General features: G+C 42.5%; 1 protein-coding gene across 3 annotated transcripts in view; it reads right to left on the reverse strand.

Moving 5' to 3' along the window:
- The window catches only part of ACVR1 (activin A receptor type 1), a 71,395-nt gene that overhangs the window by 12,422 nt on the left and 45,590 nt on the right, over nt 1–13,383 (reverse strand). For all 3 annotated transcript variants that reach the window (XM_081007676.1, XM_081007674.1, XM_081007675.1), the window contains exons 3-7: nt 10,553–10,816; nt 8,580–8,797; nt 5,442–5,541; nt 3,692–3,838; nt 1,885–2,160 (exon numbers count right to left, since the gene is read on the reverse strand). In XM_081007676.1, the coding sequence (XP_080863802.1) occupies nt 1,885–2,160; nt 3,692–3,838; nt 5,442–5,541; nt 8,580–8,797; nt 10,553–10,816 (1,005 nt within the window). The remainder of the gene's footprint in view (nt 1–1,884; nt 2,161–3,691; nt 3,839–5,441; nt 5,542–8,579; nt 8,798–10,552; nt 10,817–13,383) is intronic.

The following is a 13,383-nucleotide window of genomic DNA, read 5'->3' on the forward strand; positions in this document are numbered from 1 at the left end:
TATATTTTCCAGCTACAAAGTGCCACCGTGTCATGGTTTTGAACCTGAGATCTCCTGCATGGTAAGCACTGGGATATGGCCCTTTCCCCTATACCTACTCTAAGAGATTAGGAAGACCTTTGTAAAGCCACTCTAAAAAACAACAACACCCAGTCGTAGCAAATCTACACAGTGACAACACAACACCACAAGACTAGCATTTATGTGGTGGGAATATATTGTGGTCCAGCAGACTGAGTGCTACATAGCCATTATCCTGTTCACACATCTGCTGTAAGGGGGTGTGGGGTGGGGATAAATCTTAACTCCCAAGGTTCAAGGTGAGCTTTTGAGGAAATTGATGAAACCAAAAGTGCGGCGAAGGCTAACGCAAGGACAACTGTGACCGTAAAAATGGGTCAAATCAAACACCTTCCAAAAATAAACCACAGACACATATGGTCACCAGAAAGTAAACACCTTAAAAAAATACAGTATGCAAACTACGCTACACAGTTTGCATTCTGCTCCAACCACCAAATAGCTTAAAATTGACATATATTACACTGCAGCCTTCAAATAGCAGCAATTTTAAGTAAGTAAACTAACAACCACCGAAAAACGAAAGACAGTTTACAGTAAAGCAAAGGCCAGACAAACAGACCTTTCATGAGCCCATCATCAATATAAATATTGCTGGGCAACATGGAGCACTTAAAAGTGAAAACATCTTTACTTTGTATCTCAGATATGCCAATTAAATATTTGTTGAAGGGGACAACTGTATACAGTAACTAAGCAGCCCCATATAAATTTAAAGGGATTGCAAGATCCATGCACACAAAGTTTTCAGAAAGATACAATCCTGCATGGGACAGGCAATCCAATTGACAGGCTATCATTTGGGCAGTGCAAATAATATATCACACATAAGGTCCCTTGGCTTATTCATAGTTTAAAGTGTCCTGTTTAGATGTGGTGAATACGGGGATTGCCCTTCTGACAGGAGACATAAGAGATTCTATGCTGCATTTTCAATATTAAAACATTTATTCAAAAGTTACAATGCAGCTTTGTCCACTGCCATAGTATCACAGAATGATCACTCCAATCCTCAGCCCTACATGTCATAGTGCCAGTGCAGATCTGCAGTGCAGATGCTTCTATTACCCACAATCCCCATGGACCTGGGGTGGTTTTGCTCCCATCTAATGAGCAGTGCAGTATGGGAGGGCAAGGCAAGAGTGTGAGCATGACAATCCAAAAGCCAGGTTCATAGGCTCGCCTGCTTCTGCCTTTGAAGTGCCGTAAATCCCTGATGCCTCTATCGCAGAATAGCCAACCCACACTTTAATTTAGCCAGTAGGTGGCAGTGTTAAACTGGACCTGGGAGGTGTTGGGAAATATCAACCCCAACAAGACAGAACATCATCCCAAATGATAACAGGCTGGGCTCAAAGGAAGCTATAATCACAGTTGGACCCTTGTCCCAGAGCAGTACCAAGACTCTAAGCTGAAACCTAGAATCACACCTAAGGGCAATGGCAGCGGTAGCAAATACTCTAGCTGCTGTCTTAAAGACAAAAAAAGCCTTCATTCATGATGCCATTGGTGGTTCTTCCCCTCCTGATTTTTTATTTACTCCAACACATGTGTCTCTAAAACCACGTATGAAGGATATCCTTTACAGGGCTGTACAAACAACATCAGAAAATAGTATGCAAGATTCCACAGACAGGAGTGAGACTTAAAAATGATGTGCGCCCTCTAGTGGATGAAGAACAATCCCCCCCCCCAAATAAACTCTTAAATCCAAATAAAGAAAGGTCCTCAAGAATTGCATCGGGTTATTTGAGGACTGTATATTTAAAATGCAAAAAAGAAGGAGAAGGGAAAACCACTCACCTAGGTCTGCTATGCAACACTGTCCGTTTTTCTTAACCAGGATATTTTTACTCTTCAAGTCTCGGTGAGCAATGGCAGGTTTCCCTTGGGTCCCAAATATCTCTATGTGCAAATGTGCAAGGCCACTAGCTATAGACAAGACTATCCGCAGGCAGCTCACTGTGTCGAGCGTCGTGAGTTGCAGATAGTCATACAAAGAGCCCATCTCATGGTAGTGGGTGATTAGCCACAACTGAGTGCTGGAATTCCGAGAGGTCATATCTGAGGCAATAAACCCTGAAAGAAGGAGAAGAAACACCAGGTGAAAAGATCAGGGGTTTCCTTTCCCTCACTATCTAAACTCTCTCCAGAATTAGGCCATGCAAGATGCAGGCTGCAGTGTCGTTTTCCTCAGTGTTAAATTCTAGCTTTCAAACCCACAATCTTAGCTTGACTGAAAAAGCGTAACAGTCTACAAAATGGCAATGCACATACAAGTCCATTGCTGTCAATACAGTGGTACCTCGGGTTACATAAGCTTCAGGTTACATATGCTTCAGGTTACAGACTCTGCTAACCCAGAAATAGTGCTTCAGGTTAAGAACTTTGCTTCAGGATGAGAACAGAAATCGTGCTCCGGCAGCGTGGCAGCAGCAAAAGGCCCCATTAGCTAAAGTGCTGCTTCAGGTTAAGAACAGTTTCAGGTTAAGTACGGACCTCTGGATCGAATGAAATACTTAACCCGAGGTACCACTGTACTCTGAACCCATGCCTACCAAGGCCTCAGCTGCACTACGCATTTAAAGCAGGATCGCAGCTTCCTCCAAAGAATCCTGGGAGCTGTAGTTTGTTAAGGGTGCCATGAGTTGTTACTCCCCCTCACGGAACTACAGTCCTCAGAGTGGCTTAACAGTCAATCCTGCGTCCCAGAGAACTCTGAGAATTGTAGCTCTGTGAGGGGAACAGGGGACTCTCAGTTCTCTTAACAAACTACAGCTCCCAGAATTCTCTGGGGGAAAGTATGGCTGATTAAAGTGGTACGCTACTGCTTTAAATGTATGGTCTCTTCTGAATGTATGGTCTCTTCTGTATGTACTCCATGGGGATAGGGAACCTCAGACCCACAGGGGCAAGCCACAAACCACAGCTCCTCTGAAGGACAAACCGCACAACAGCCTCATCCTGTGCTCTCCTCAAGTGGTTTCACCTGCCTGGAATGTGTCTTTAAAATGTGATACTTATTGCTTGCCTGGATGGACAGATACGATGCTAGTATATGTATGCACACATACATGGGGGGCATTTAGAAATTTTTGCATGGGTTGGAATGTACAACATTTAAGAACCGCATCAGTTGCTATGTCTCTGGTCCCAACCAAGCACCAGCATACAGTCCCTAGATGGTTGCCCATGACAGGATGAGGCTGGTGGACTGGAAAATGTTCCCCATCTCTAGCAAATATAGTCTGTTTTTAACAGTCTGCTTCATCTTATCTGCAATGGAAATGTGTACTGAAATGACATAATGCTTAATACATAGGATTACACAGAGGTATACTTAAAAACATTTTTATCATGGTGCACATATGGTATTTGGCCGGTGGGGGAATCCTGCTCATGAGTATGGTTTTGCTAACAGAAAACCGAATGCAAGGATATATTTCTGCAGGAGTCAAGTTTTTCTTGATTAAGGTGGATAAAAACTTAGTTAAAAGGGGATGGAGAAAGCCTTGCACTACAGCGTTCAGCAGACTCAGGGTCCAGGTCTTTTTTAATGCTCCCAACGCCCTTATCTGTATACAAAAGCCATTAAGAAAATATCGCTCACCTAAAATGTTTTCATGTCTCAGCAACACAGTATTGTACAATTCCGTTTCCCTGAACCAGGACTTCTCGTCTCGGGAAGAAAATATCTTTACTGCAACATTTTCTCCTTGCCACTGTCCTCTCCAGACCTCACCGTAACGACCTTTCCCTAGAACAGGCAAACAGATACATGGGATTTGAGCAGCAGTCTTCATTAAGCAAATAGTAGGATGGTTCCAGGCTAGACCAGAGCAGAGACATGAAACTAAATCAACATTTTAAGGCACTTTAAAAACAAACCGTTCATGGTGCTCAGGCTCCAAGGCAAGAGATTCCAACTTCAGGATGTAGTTGGGTGGAGAGGAAACATAGCAAGGACTTTGGCCAAATATTACCAATAACGGAAGTTTTAAGACCAACTTCAGAGGCACATGGCTCTGAGATCAATTTAGGCCTTTTTCGTGGTGGCCCCTCTTCTGTACAATTTCCTTCCAAGGGCTATATGGCTGACTCCTTTGGTTCAGAGGTTTACAGAAAGTTTTTTTTTTTTTTTAATACCCACTTGTTTTCCTTGGCTTTTAATGAAATGCTTCATTTTAGAGGCGCTAATTGGGTGTTTTGTTTTGTTTTTCTTACAGGTGTTGATTGTATACAGTACATTTAAACCAGCTGTACCGTTGCAATTTTTATGTTTCTGTGTTTGTTTAACAAAACCGTGCATTTGTTATTAACGGAAGCAGCTTTAGGAAAGCTATAGGCTTGACAGCTAGCTCTGAAACATCTGAAATAAATAAATCCCTGGCTGTACTTCCCATATCTTTCTATTTCAGCAAGCAGGCACCAGCAGTTACTAAAGGCTTGGAGCACTGGGAATGCTGATATCAGTTCCACCAATACCCCGCCATAGGAACTTTGAAGATTCTGAGTCAGGTGCGTGTTAACTGTGTGGCTGCTTTTGGAAGTTGAATCTCATATGCCTTATATTCTTACCATCTGCCCACAGTACTGCCTACCCTCCAGGAGTTTACCAAGTGGAGCTGCCATCCCCACCCACCCCCAGCCCTTGTACTGAAAATAATTCAACAGGTGAGGTCAAAGATTGGAAACTGTGGGCAAATGCATACACAGTACACACTCTACCACTGAGCAGGAGAGACTTGCTAACTGATTTACTCATGAAAATAGCGTCGCCTGTTTGCCACGTAGGAAGTAAAAGACATAATAACAGTAATAATGCATTGATGTATGTGGTAAATGAAGGCGACACAGTAGAAGGGAGCAGTACGTGAGCTGGACACTGGGGACCCTGGGTTCATCCCAAGCAGACTAAAATAAGCTTAATTCAACACAGTGCCACCTGCTCTCCTTGGCAGCCTCACACGACTGACGCTGGTCTCTCGTTTCTTTACCTCGCCTTTGGCACATGTTCATCAGCAACAGGTGTAATCCAGAGTAATGGGACACACGACACCTTTGAGGCTCTTGGCGTTACACAGAAGGGACTTCCTGTCCAAAGATTCCACTCGCGACTCAATACAGACTAGCCGTTTAACCATTTGGCCTCTCTTTGAAACACAGACACACTGTTGTTGTTTTTTACAGTGCAATCCTATACGTCTCTATTCAGAAGTAAACCCTTTTTGAGTTTAATGGGACTTGCTTCCAGGTTGATGTGTACAGGATCGCACCCTCCTCCACAGCACGCACTCATATGTGCACACAACACAGAGGAATCCTCAGGGCCCTGTCCCAGGTAGAATAAGATTACTAACCCACACACTCCAACAGCGTAATCTGCCGAGCCACCGTTCTTTGTACCAGGAAAGGAAGGCCAGAGCCACTTCCGGATGTACAGGTATGGTCCAACAAATCCTGTGTGAAAAAGAAGACCACATATTTGGAACTAGAATTGAAATGGAACAGAAGTTGGCATTCTGCCACCTCCCTCCCTTCAATTCATTTATTGAAGGCATTTTTCTTCCATTTACATTGCACTCAGGGACCTATTTGTCTGCCGTTTGGAAGGCTTAATCCACTCTGCAATGGCCTCTGTACCTGTAAATTGCATCCACTTTGACCCAAAGGGGAGGGGAGGCTATAGCTGTTTTCCTAGTGAATGGAGAGCACGTAGTTTTGTTTGTACAGAGCAGCTTGGAACACAAATTACAGATCAAATGTGAGAGCACGGAGTAACTCAGGAAAAAAATTGCAAATTAAAAAATGCACAGAAACAGATATAAGGTGGAGCTACAATTTGCTCCCAGGTTTTCTGCACCACAAAAGGGAACTTTTCCTGCTAGGGAACGGTAGGCTAATAATTCCAGACCTTCCAAAACAGTAATCTACATTACTTTGCAATTAGAGTACAGTGGTACCTCGGGTTACATACGCTTCAGGTTACATACGCTTCAGGTTACAGACTCTGCTAACCCAGAAATGGTGCTTCAGGTTAAGAACTTTGCTTCAGGATGAGAACAGAAATAGTGCTCCGGCGGTGCGGCAGCAGCAGGAGGCCCCATTAGCTAAAGTGGTGCTTCAGGTTAAGAACAATTTCAGGTTAAGTACGGACCTCTGGAACGAATTAAGTTCTTAACCCGAGGTACCACTGTATAGTTGATATATATTTTTAAAAGACATCCACCATCCAAACCAGTAAGAGCTGAACTCCAGGGTTTACTGAAAACATATACGCAGCCATACATGTGTTGAAAAAAAAGTACATATAGGTTGTGTGAACACATGCTAGCCCCCTTCAGGCACTACAATGAAGAGTTCAAGTAACACATGGGCAGGGCATTGGGGAGACAAGGACCCCAATTACCAACTATTAAGAGAGAAAGTGTCTGCAGCAGGGAGTCTTCAGTACAGGTTTTCCTGGGTTCTAAAAAGGCACAAGAAGTATCCATTGGGATAGCTCTGTCGGTACAGCATGAGACTCCCAATCTCAGGGTAGTGGGTTTGAGCCCACACTGGGCAAAACATTCCTGCATTGCGGGGGGTTGGACTAGATGACGCTCGTGGTCCCTTCCAATTCCACAGTTCCATGATTCTATGAACATGCACGAGATGCAGAAGGTTCTCCAACACAGACCTTTGCCTTCCACATGTTGGAAAGTGATGGGAACTGTGAAGGAGGACGAGGGGAGCAGAGCTTGACACACTCACCCCCTGCTGGCCCCTCCTCCTCCTCAAGTGGGGTTATTCTTCATTGTAATGCAAATCTTCATTGTAATGCCTGAAAGCTTTTGTGACTGGCTTAACGCAGAGATTACTGAAATGTAATCCCCTTCTAACTGTCTATTCAGGTTTTAATGCAGTTTATCACCCAATTTGGAGAACTGCTCCTACTCAGCAGAGTTTTATATAATTTATGCCACTGGGGGAATGTGGGGGCGGACTGATGTTCCCTCTTGGTTGGGAAGCTCATCTTTTTATAACTAGTTTATTAGAACTGTGGCATTTTGGAGTGGTGACTTCATCAAAAGGGGGGGGGGAGATATGAAGTTCAATAAACACTGCTTTAATTATTAATTATAATTAATTACATTATTCTCATTATCATTATTTTTATTAGACTCACCCTTAAGCAAAAATACGTGTAAGAGTTCCTAAAAGGAATGCCACCCTTAGATACTTTTAATAGGATTTGATAAAGCAGTCAAAATACGGCTACATGCCTACGCACAGTGACCAAGGAATAACTCAACACAGCTTATCTCTGAAAATAAATATATAGGGTTACAACTGTTAAAGCTCAAAGAGGTTACTGAACTTAGAAACTTCCTGTTTTGGACTTAAGCACTGAGTAGAAAACCTTTCTTAAAGCCACTCAGAATAACAAAATCTGTAAATAAATAAAGTGTGTGTGTGTGTGTGTGTGTGTGAACACACCTTTGATATAGCGATATTAGCAAGTGTCATTAACTCAACAGGAAAAGGATTTGTATAATTCTACTACAATCTTGTACTAAAAAATGCATTTTAAATCACTCAGGTATAACCACAAGGTGGCAGCAAAACAATTTATATGTTCAGTTTTAGAGCATTTACCAAAGGAATGATGGATATCCTACTGATCCTGCCTTCAAAATATACAGTCATACCTCTAGCTGCGTTAGGTTCAGGTTGCAGATTTTCAGGTTGCAAACATGGCAACCCCGGAAGTGTATACTTCCGGGTTTCGCCATGCGCGCCTGCGCAGAAGCATTCTGCGTGTTTCGCGCATGCACAGGAGCGCTCTATTGTGTCACGCGAGGAAGCAGCGCTCTACTTACTTTTCGGACTGTGAACGGCACCCTGGAACGGATTACATCCGTAAGTAGAGGTACCACTTGTACAGCAGTCTTGAGGCCCTTGCGCCATGCCAACACTAATATATGTTCATGCTATCAACTGTATAAACACACCACTTGCACATCGTGGTTAACTCACTTCTAATTAAAGCACCAGAAGACATACAAGAATGAATGAGCTCAATCATCAGACTTCCTCCCTGTGTCATAATTCTCCCAGTAAAGCTGAACGTCTCAGACCCCTCTGCTGAGAATCAGAATCAGAAATGGGGAGTGCGCTCACATCCTGTTTGCAGGATAACCATAGGTATCTGGTTGGCCACTGTGAGAACAGGTCAGTGGGCTGGACAAGGTTTTGTCTTAAGCCAACAGGGATCTTCTTAAGCGAGCATTAAAAATAATCCACAGAAGGTGGTGGTGGGAACAGAATTCAGCTCCTAATGACATTTTAGTTTTTAAGAGAGTGGGCAATGCCTACTCCAAGCTTATAAAAAGGTAGTTGAGAGGAGACTGTGCGTAGTGTTCACTTTTCACAAGTAACATTTTTGGCAGTCTGGTCAAAAAATAAAAACAGCAGAATGCTTTCATAGGCATTAACAACAGACAAGATTTACTTACTGCCAGGGTGCTGTCACCAACGTTTGATGCTATGAGTCCCTCAATGGTTCCATATTCTGGATCCCTTGAATTGAGCCTTTCCATATGGTACTGTTTCACTTTTCGGATGATCAGCAACGTCACTGCAGAAAATATCAGGAGTGCCAGAACTGATGCTACGACAAATATGATAAGTGTTTCCGTGGTGTAACCCACAGCTTCCCCTTGAAGTGGGTGCCCTTCACATAAAAACAAAAAGAAAGAACAGAAGGTAAGTCAAATCTTAAACGCTGGGAATTTTGACAAAAGTCCATTGAAAAGAAAGATAGAAGGACACTCGCTTGTGTACATTTATTGTAAATCCTTATTTTAAAAACCCCACACAATTTAAATGGAGAATTCTGCTGTCTCAGAAGGACTCAGTGTGCTGAAGAAGGCTTTGGGGAGGAGGGAGACTCGGCTCCTGGCCATCAAAAAAATGAGAAGCTATAACCTAAAAGTGTGAAATCTGTCTTTCCAGCTCTGGTGTTAACTCCAATATCTGGTAGACTCTGAAAAACAGCCCAGCAGAATAAATGGGAACCCAGCTGGAGCTCTTGAACTTTGCGAGCCCAGCTCTTCCATGGATACTTGCATCCTGTGCTCTGACAGAATACAATACTCTATATTCCTTATTTTTAATTATGTATTTATTTTCTTACATTTATATTCTCCTTTCTGACATCATGGAAGTCCACATGGATTCCAACCGATCACCCATCCAGGCCAGGTCTGAACCTACCAAGCTTTTCTCCAACAACTGGAAGTTGATGGTCCCACGGGTACCTCACAACGTGCCTCTTTTTTAGGGCCTTTCTGCACTTATCATTTATAAGACTAAATTCTGAACAAAATGCTTGGTTAACTTGAAGGTAGGCTGTATGAATTTTGTATTGATTTGTAATGATTTGTTGGGTCTCTGGACCGTAATAAAGATTGATATAAGTGGTACAACTGCTCTTTGAGTTAATGTTTTCAAGAATGAATTTGGAACCGATTGCCTGCATCTCTGGTCACATGACATTGTTATTAGAGAGCGGTTTTCTTCTCCACACTAATGGTGAGTTGTGCCTGAACTGAGAAAAGTTCCAGGGTTGTGGTCACACCCCTTAAGGACCTTATGTGGTAGCAACTATACCACTATGAATAGGAAGTGTGGAAGGGCCCTTCCACTTGTATCCCACCTGGTTTGTTAACTTCATAGTCCCACCAACTTCCATGTCATCTTCGGTTTTAGATTTCAGTTTGTTCTTCATACAGTATAAGCTACTCCTGGTTCCTGTAGGGAGCAGTTTTGTAGCTGTGGAATCTCCCTGTGTTTTATAAAACCCTGATTTTCCAGTGTGGAGAGCCTCCACAGATACAGGAGCTTCTTGCTTCAAGAACTCTCCAACTTGGGAGGCAAGATCTAGAACACTAATTCCTGCCACACCCCTCACATGTCCACTTACCCCTATCTGTAACGCCTGGAGAGGCCTATACACTTGCCTCTCACACGGAGATTGAGGTCCGTAATTTTCCAAATAATCACTATTGGTCAATACGCTTCCACACACCAAAACCAACTTTTCCTCCCTTCTCTTTCATGTACAGTGGTACCTCAGGTTACAGACGCTTCAGGTTACAGACTCTGCTAACCCAGAAATAGTACCTCGGGTTAAGAACTTTGCTTCAGGATGAGAACAGAAATCGTGTGGCGGCAGCGGGAGGCCCCATTAGCTAAAGTGGTGCTTCAGGTTAAGAACAGTTTCAGGTTAAGAATGGACCTCCAGAACGAATTAAGTTCTTAACCCGAGGTACCACTGTATTCCATTTCCGGAGATGTCACACACGTTCCAAGGCCACAGATCCCATAACATCATAGACCTCAAGTCAAAGACATTGAACTTATTATAAGAAACGCTTTGTTAATAATATGAAATTTGTTTCTGGAAGCCAGAGAATAAGACTTTCACCTTTCGTCGGCAGCTGTGCTGTGATGTTCATGTTACACAGGTTACCCTGACAGCATTCGACCGCTTGATCAGGGGAAGGAGGTGTTTTACATGTCATTTTCCCTTGTTCGTAGACTTGGAAGCAGCCCTTCTGATACACTTTAGCGCCATTGTTGATGCTCAAAGAGGCAAAGCACTGGTGGCCTCTGCAGCGGTCGCCGTTCACACATGACGTGCCTTCACACACACAGTCATAGTTAATCAAGGTAGGTTTGTGCTCCTCATCTGCATGGGGGAAGAAGGAAGGAAAACACCATTTCATTAGGCGACTTACACATGTAACAAATGCATTATCATTTTTTGAAAAATAAAAATTAGTTTGGTTCAGTGGCTCTGCCAACTTTTGGCTCATTCTCCCCTCCGAGAGACATAGAATCATAGAACTGAAAGGGACCCCCGAGGGGCATCTAGTCCAACCCCCTGCAATTCAGGAATCACGGCATGTGGTTCCCCATTCAGTTTAAAACCATACCAGACCCTGCTAAGCTTTGCAAATGTGCCAGCAGTTTTATTGATGCGCCACTAGGAGGAGAATGAGAAGAAACTGCAAGCTTATCAACATTTCACACTACAAAGAAGGCTGGTGCATTCTGATGACTTTATGCTTTTGAGTGTGTAAATCAAACATTTGGGGGTGGGGCTGTCTCTTCACAATGGGTGATATTTGTACACAAAACTGAACGGAGCTCAACAGCAACTAATACAAATTGCCACAAAGTCTTTATTTCCAAAGATTACAAATACATCAACCTCTTTAACAACTTCCAAGAGTTGGGAAGCCACTCTGGAAAGTTTTGAGCAAACCAAAAAGACCTCGGTATCTCAAAAATGCCCCCCTCCCCCGAAATATGCATGGCCCCACTCTTTAGGGAAGGGGTGAGACACCTTTTTTTTTTTTTAATAAGATATTTATTAAGATTTTCAGAAAATTACAATATAAAAATGAAAACGAAAAAGAAGATACAAAGTTACAATATAAAAATGAAAAAGAAAAAGAAAATACAAAATAAAAATGATTGAAAACCACTCAATTTTTCCATTACTTATTTTTCCTTAGCTTGTTTCCCGGACCTCCTCATACCTCCCTTTTTTGTATTCCAGTTCAATTTGTTGGTTCAGCAAATCCTTACCCTCTTTATTTATCCTAATCTTTGGTCTTAAAATAGTAACGTTAGATTTTTGCCTATTAACAACCCATTTTTCATATTCCCTTAAAGCATTACAGCTGGAAACCACTTAATTTCTATCCAACATCATTCTAACATTCATTAATTTTACAATATTTCTGTAGATAGTCTTTGAATTTCTTCCAATCTTCTTCCACCGACTATTCTACCTGGTCTCGGATTCTGCCAGTCATTTCTGCCAGTTCCATATAGTCCATCAGCTTCATCTGCCATTCTTTCAGAGTGGGTAGATCTTGTGTCTTCCAATACTTTGCAATGAGTATTCTTGCTGCTGTTGTGGCATACATAAAAAAAGTTCTGTCCTCCTTTGGCACCAATTGGCCGACTATGCCTAGGAGAAAGGCCTCTGGTTTCTTCAAGAAGGTATATTTAAATACCTTTTTCAATTCATTATATATCATCTCCCAGAAAGCCTTAATTCTTGGGCACGTCCACCAAAGGTGAAAGAATGTACCTTCAGTTTCTTTACATTTCCAGCATTTGTTATCGGGCAAACGATAAATTTCTGCAAGCTTGACTGGGGTCATGTACCACCTGTATATCATTTTCATAAGAAAAACCTTTTGGGCTCCCTGGGCAAGATCCTTACAGGATTGGCCTCGCAGCCAAAACTGACAGGTGAGTAGAGGCACCAAACTGTCAATCACTTGACATTACAATGACATCAGATGCAAGGTGCATTGTAAGGATTGGCCTCGCAGCCAAAACTGACAGGTGAGTAGAGGCACCAAACTGTCAATCACTTGACATTACAATGACATCAGATGCAAGGTGCATTGACGTCCCAAAGTTGAGCTTTCAAAGCACGCCTTGAAAGGTGCTGCCAAAACAAAAGTGTTTTTCCCTCCATTTGTTTTAGCAAGGGATTCCAAAGCAAGACCCTTCCTGAATCAGTTGAGAGGTAGGGGTTAAATTCTGCTCTGATGACCGGGAAGCAGCAGACCCAGCCGAAACCGGATTTCACCCCACCCACCAACTGATGCTACTTGTGGTCTGTGAGAAATGGCCTTGCAGACCAACTTGGGACACCCTGGAGGGGTTAAAATTGGCCCACAGGACAGAGGTTAAGGAGAAGTCTCTTTTATTGTGGTTTTTGGCTTCACTGAGGTGCTGTTATGGCCATTTAAAAATAACTGTTCTATTGGTTGACATTTTTATGTTAACTGTTTTTACTGCCATTTTAAAACCTTGGGGTGTTATCCAACCAAGTCAGAATAGGCACCATGGAATCAATGAATTTAAGTAACTTAAGCTCATTTATTTCAATGGGTCCACTCTCAGTATGACTAGTATTGGATATCACCCTTGAATTTTAATGTAGTATTTTATTGATTTGTTGTAACCTTCTCTGGAAGAGTATATACTCTAAATGGCAGGCTAGAAACCCATTAAATAGTAATAAATAATACATAGCCACTCAGAATCTCTCTATCCTATAAAGGTGTCAACGTTGCTGATGTAAAACCTAATTACCCAATCACATTAGGCCTATTCTCTAGAATGCATCCCACACATCTTGTCAATTCAGATGACATGCAAACTATATTTAGCGAAACCATTGTTTTGAATCCAATTTCAAACCATAGTTTATGATTCTGGTTTGCC

Source organism: Podarcis pityusensis (assembly GCF_964106645.2).
Source record: "Podarcis pityusensis genome assembly, chromosome: 1".
NCBI lineage: Eukaryota > Metazoa > Chordata > Lepidosauria > Squamata > Lacertidae > Podarcis > Podarcis pityusensis.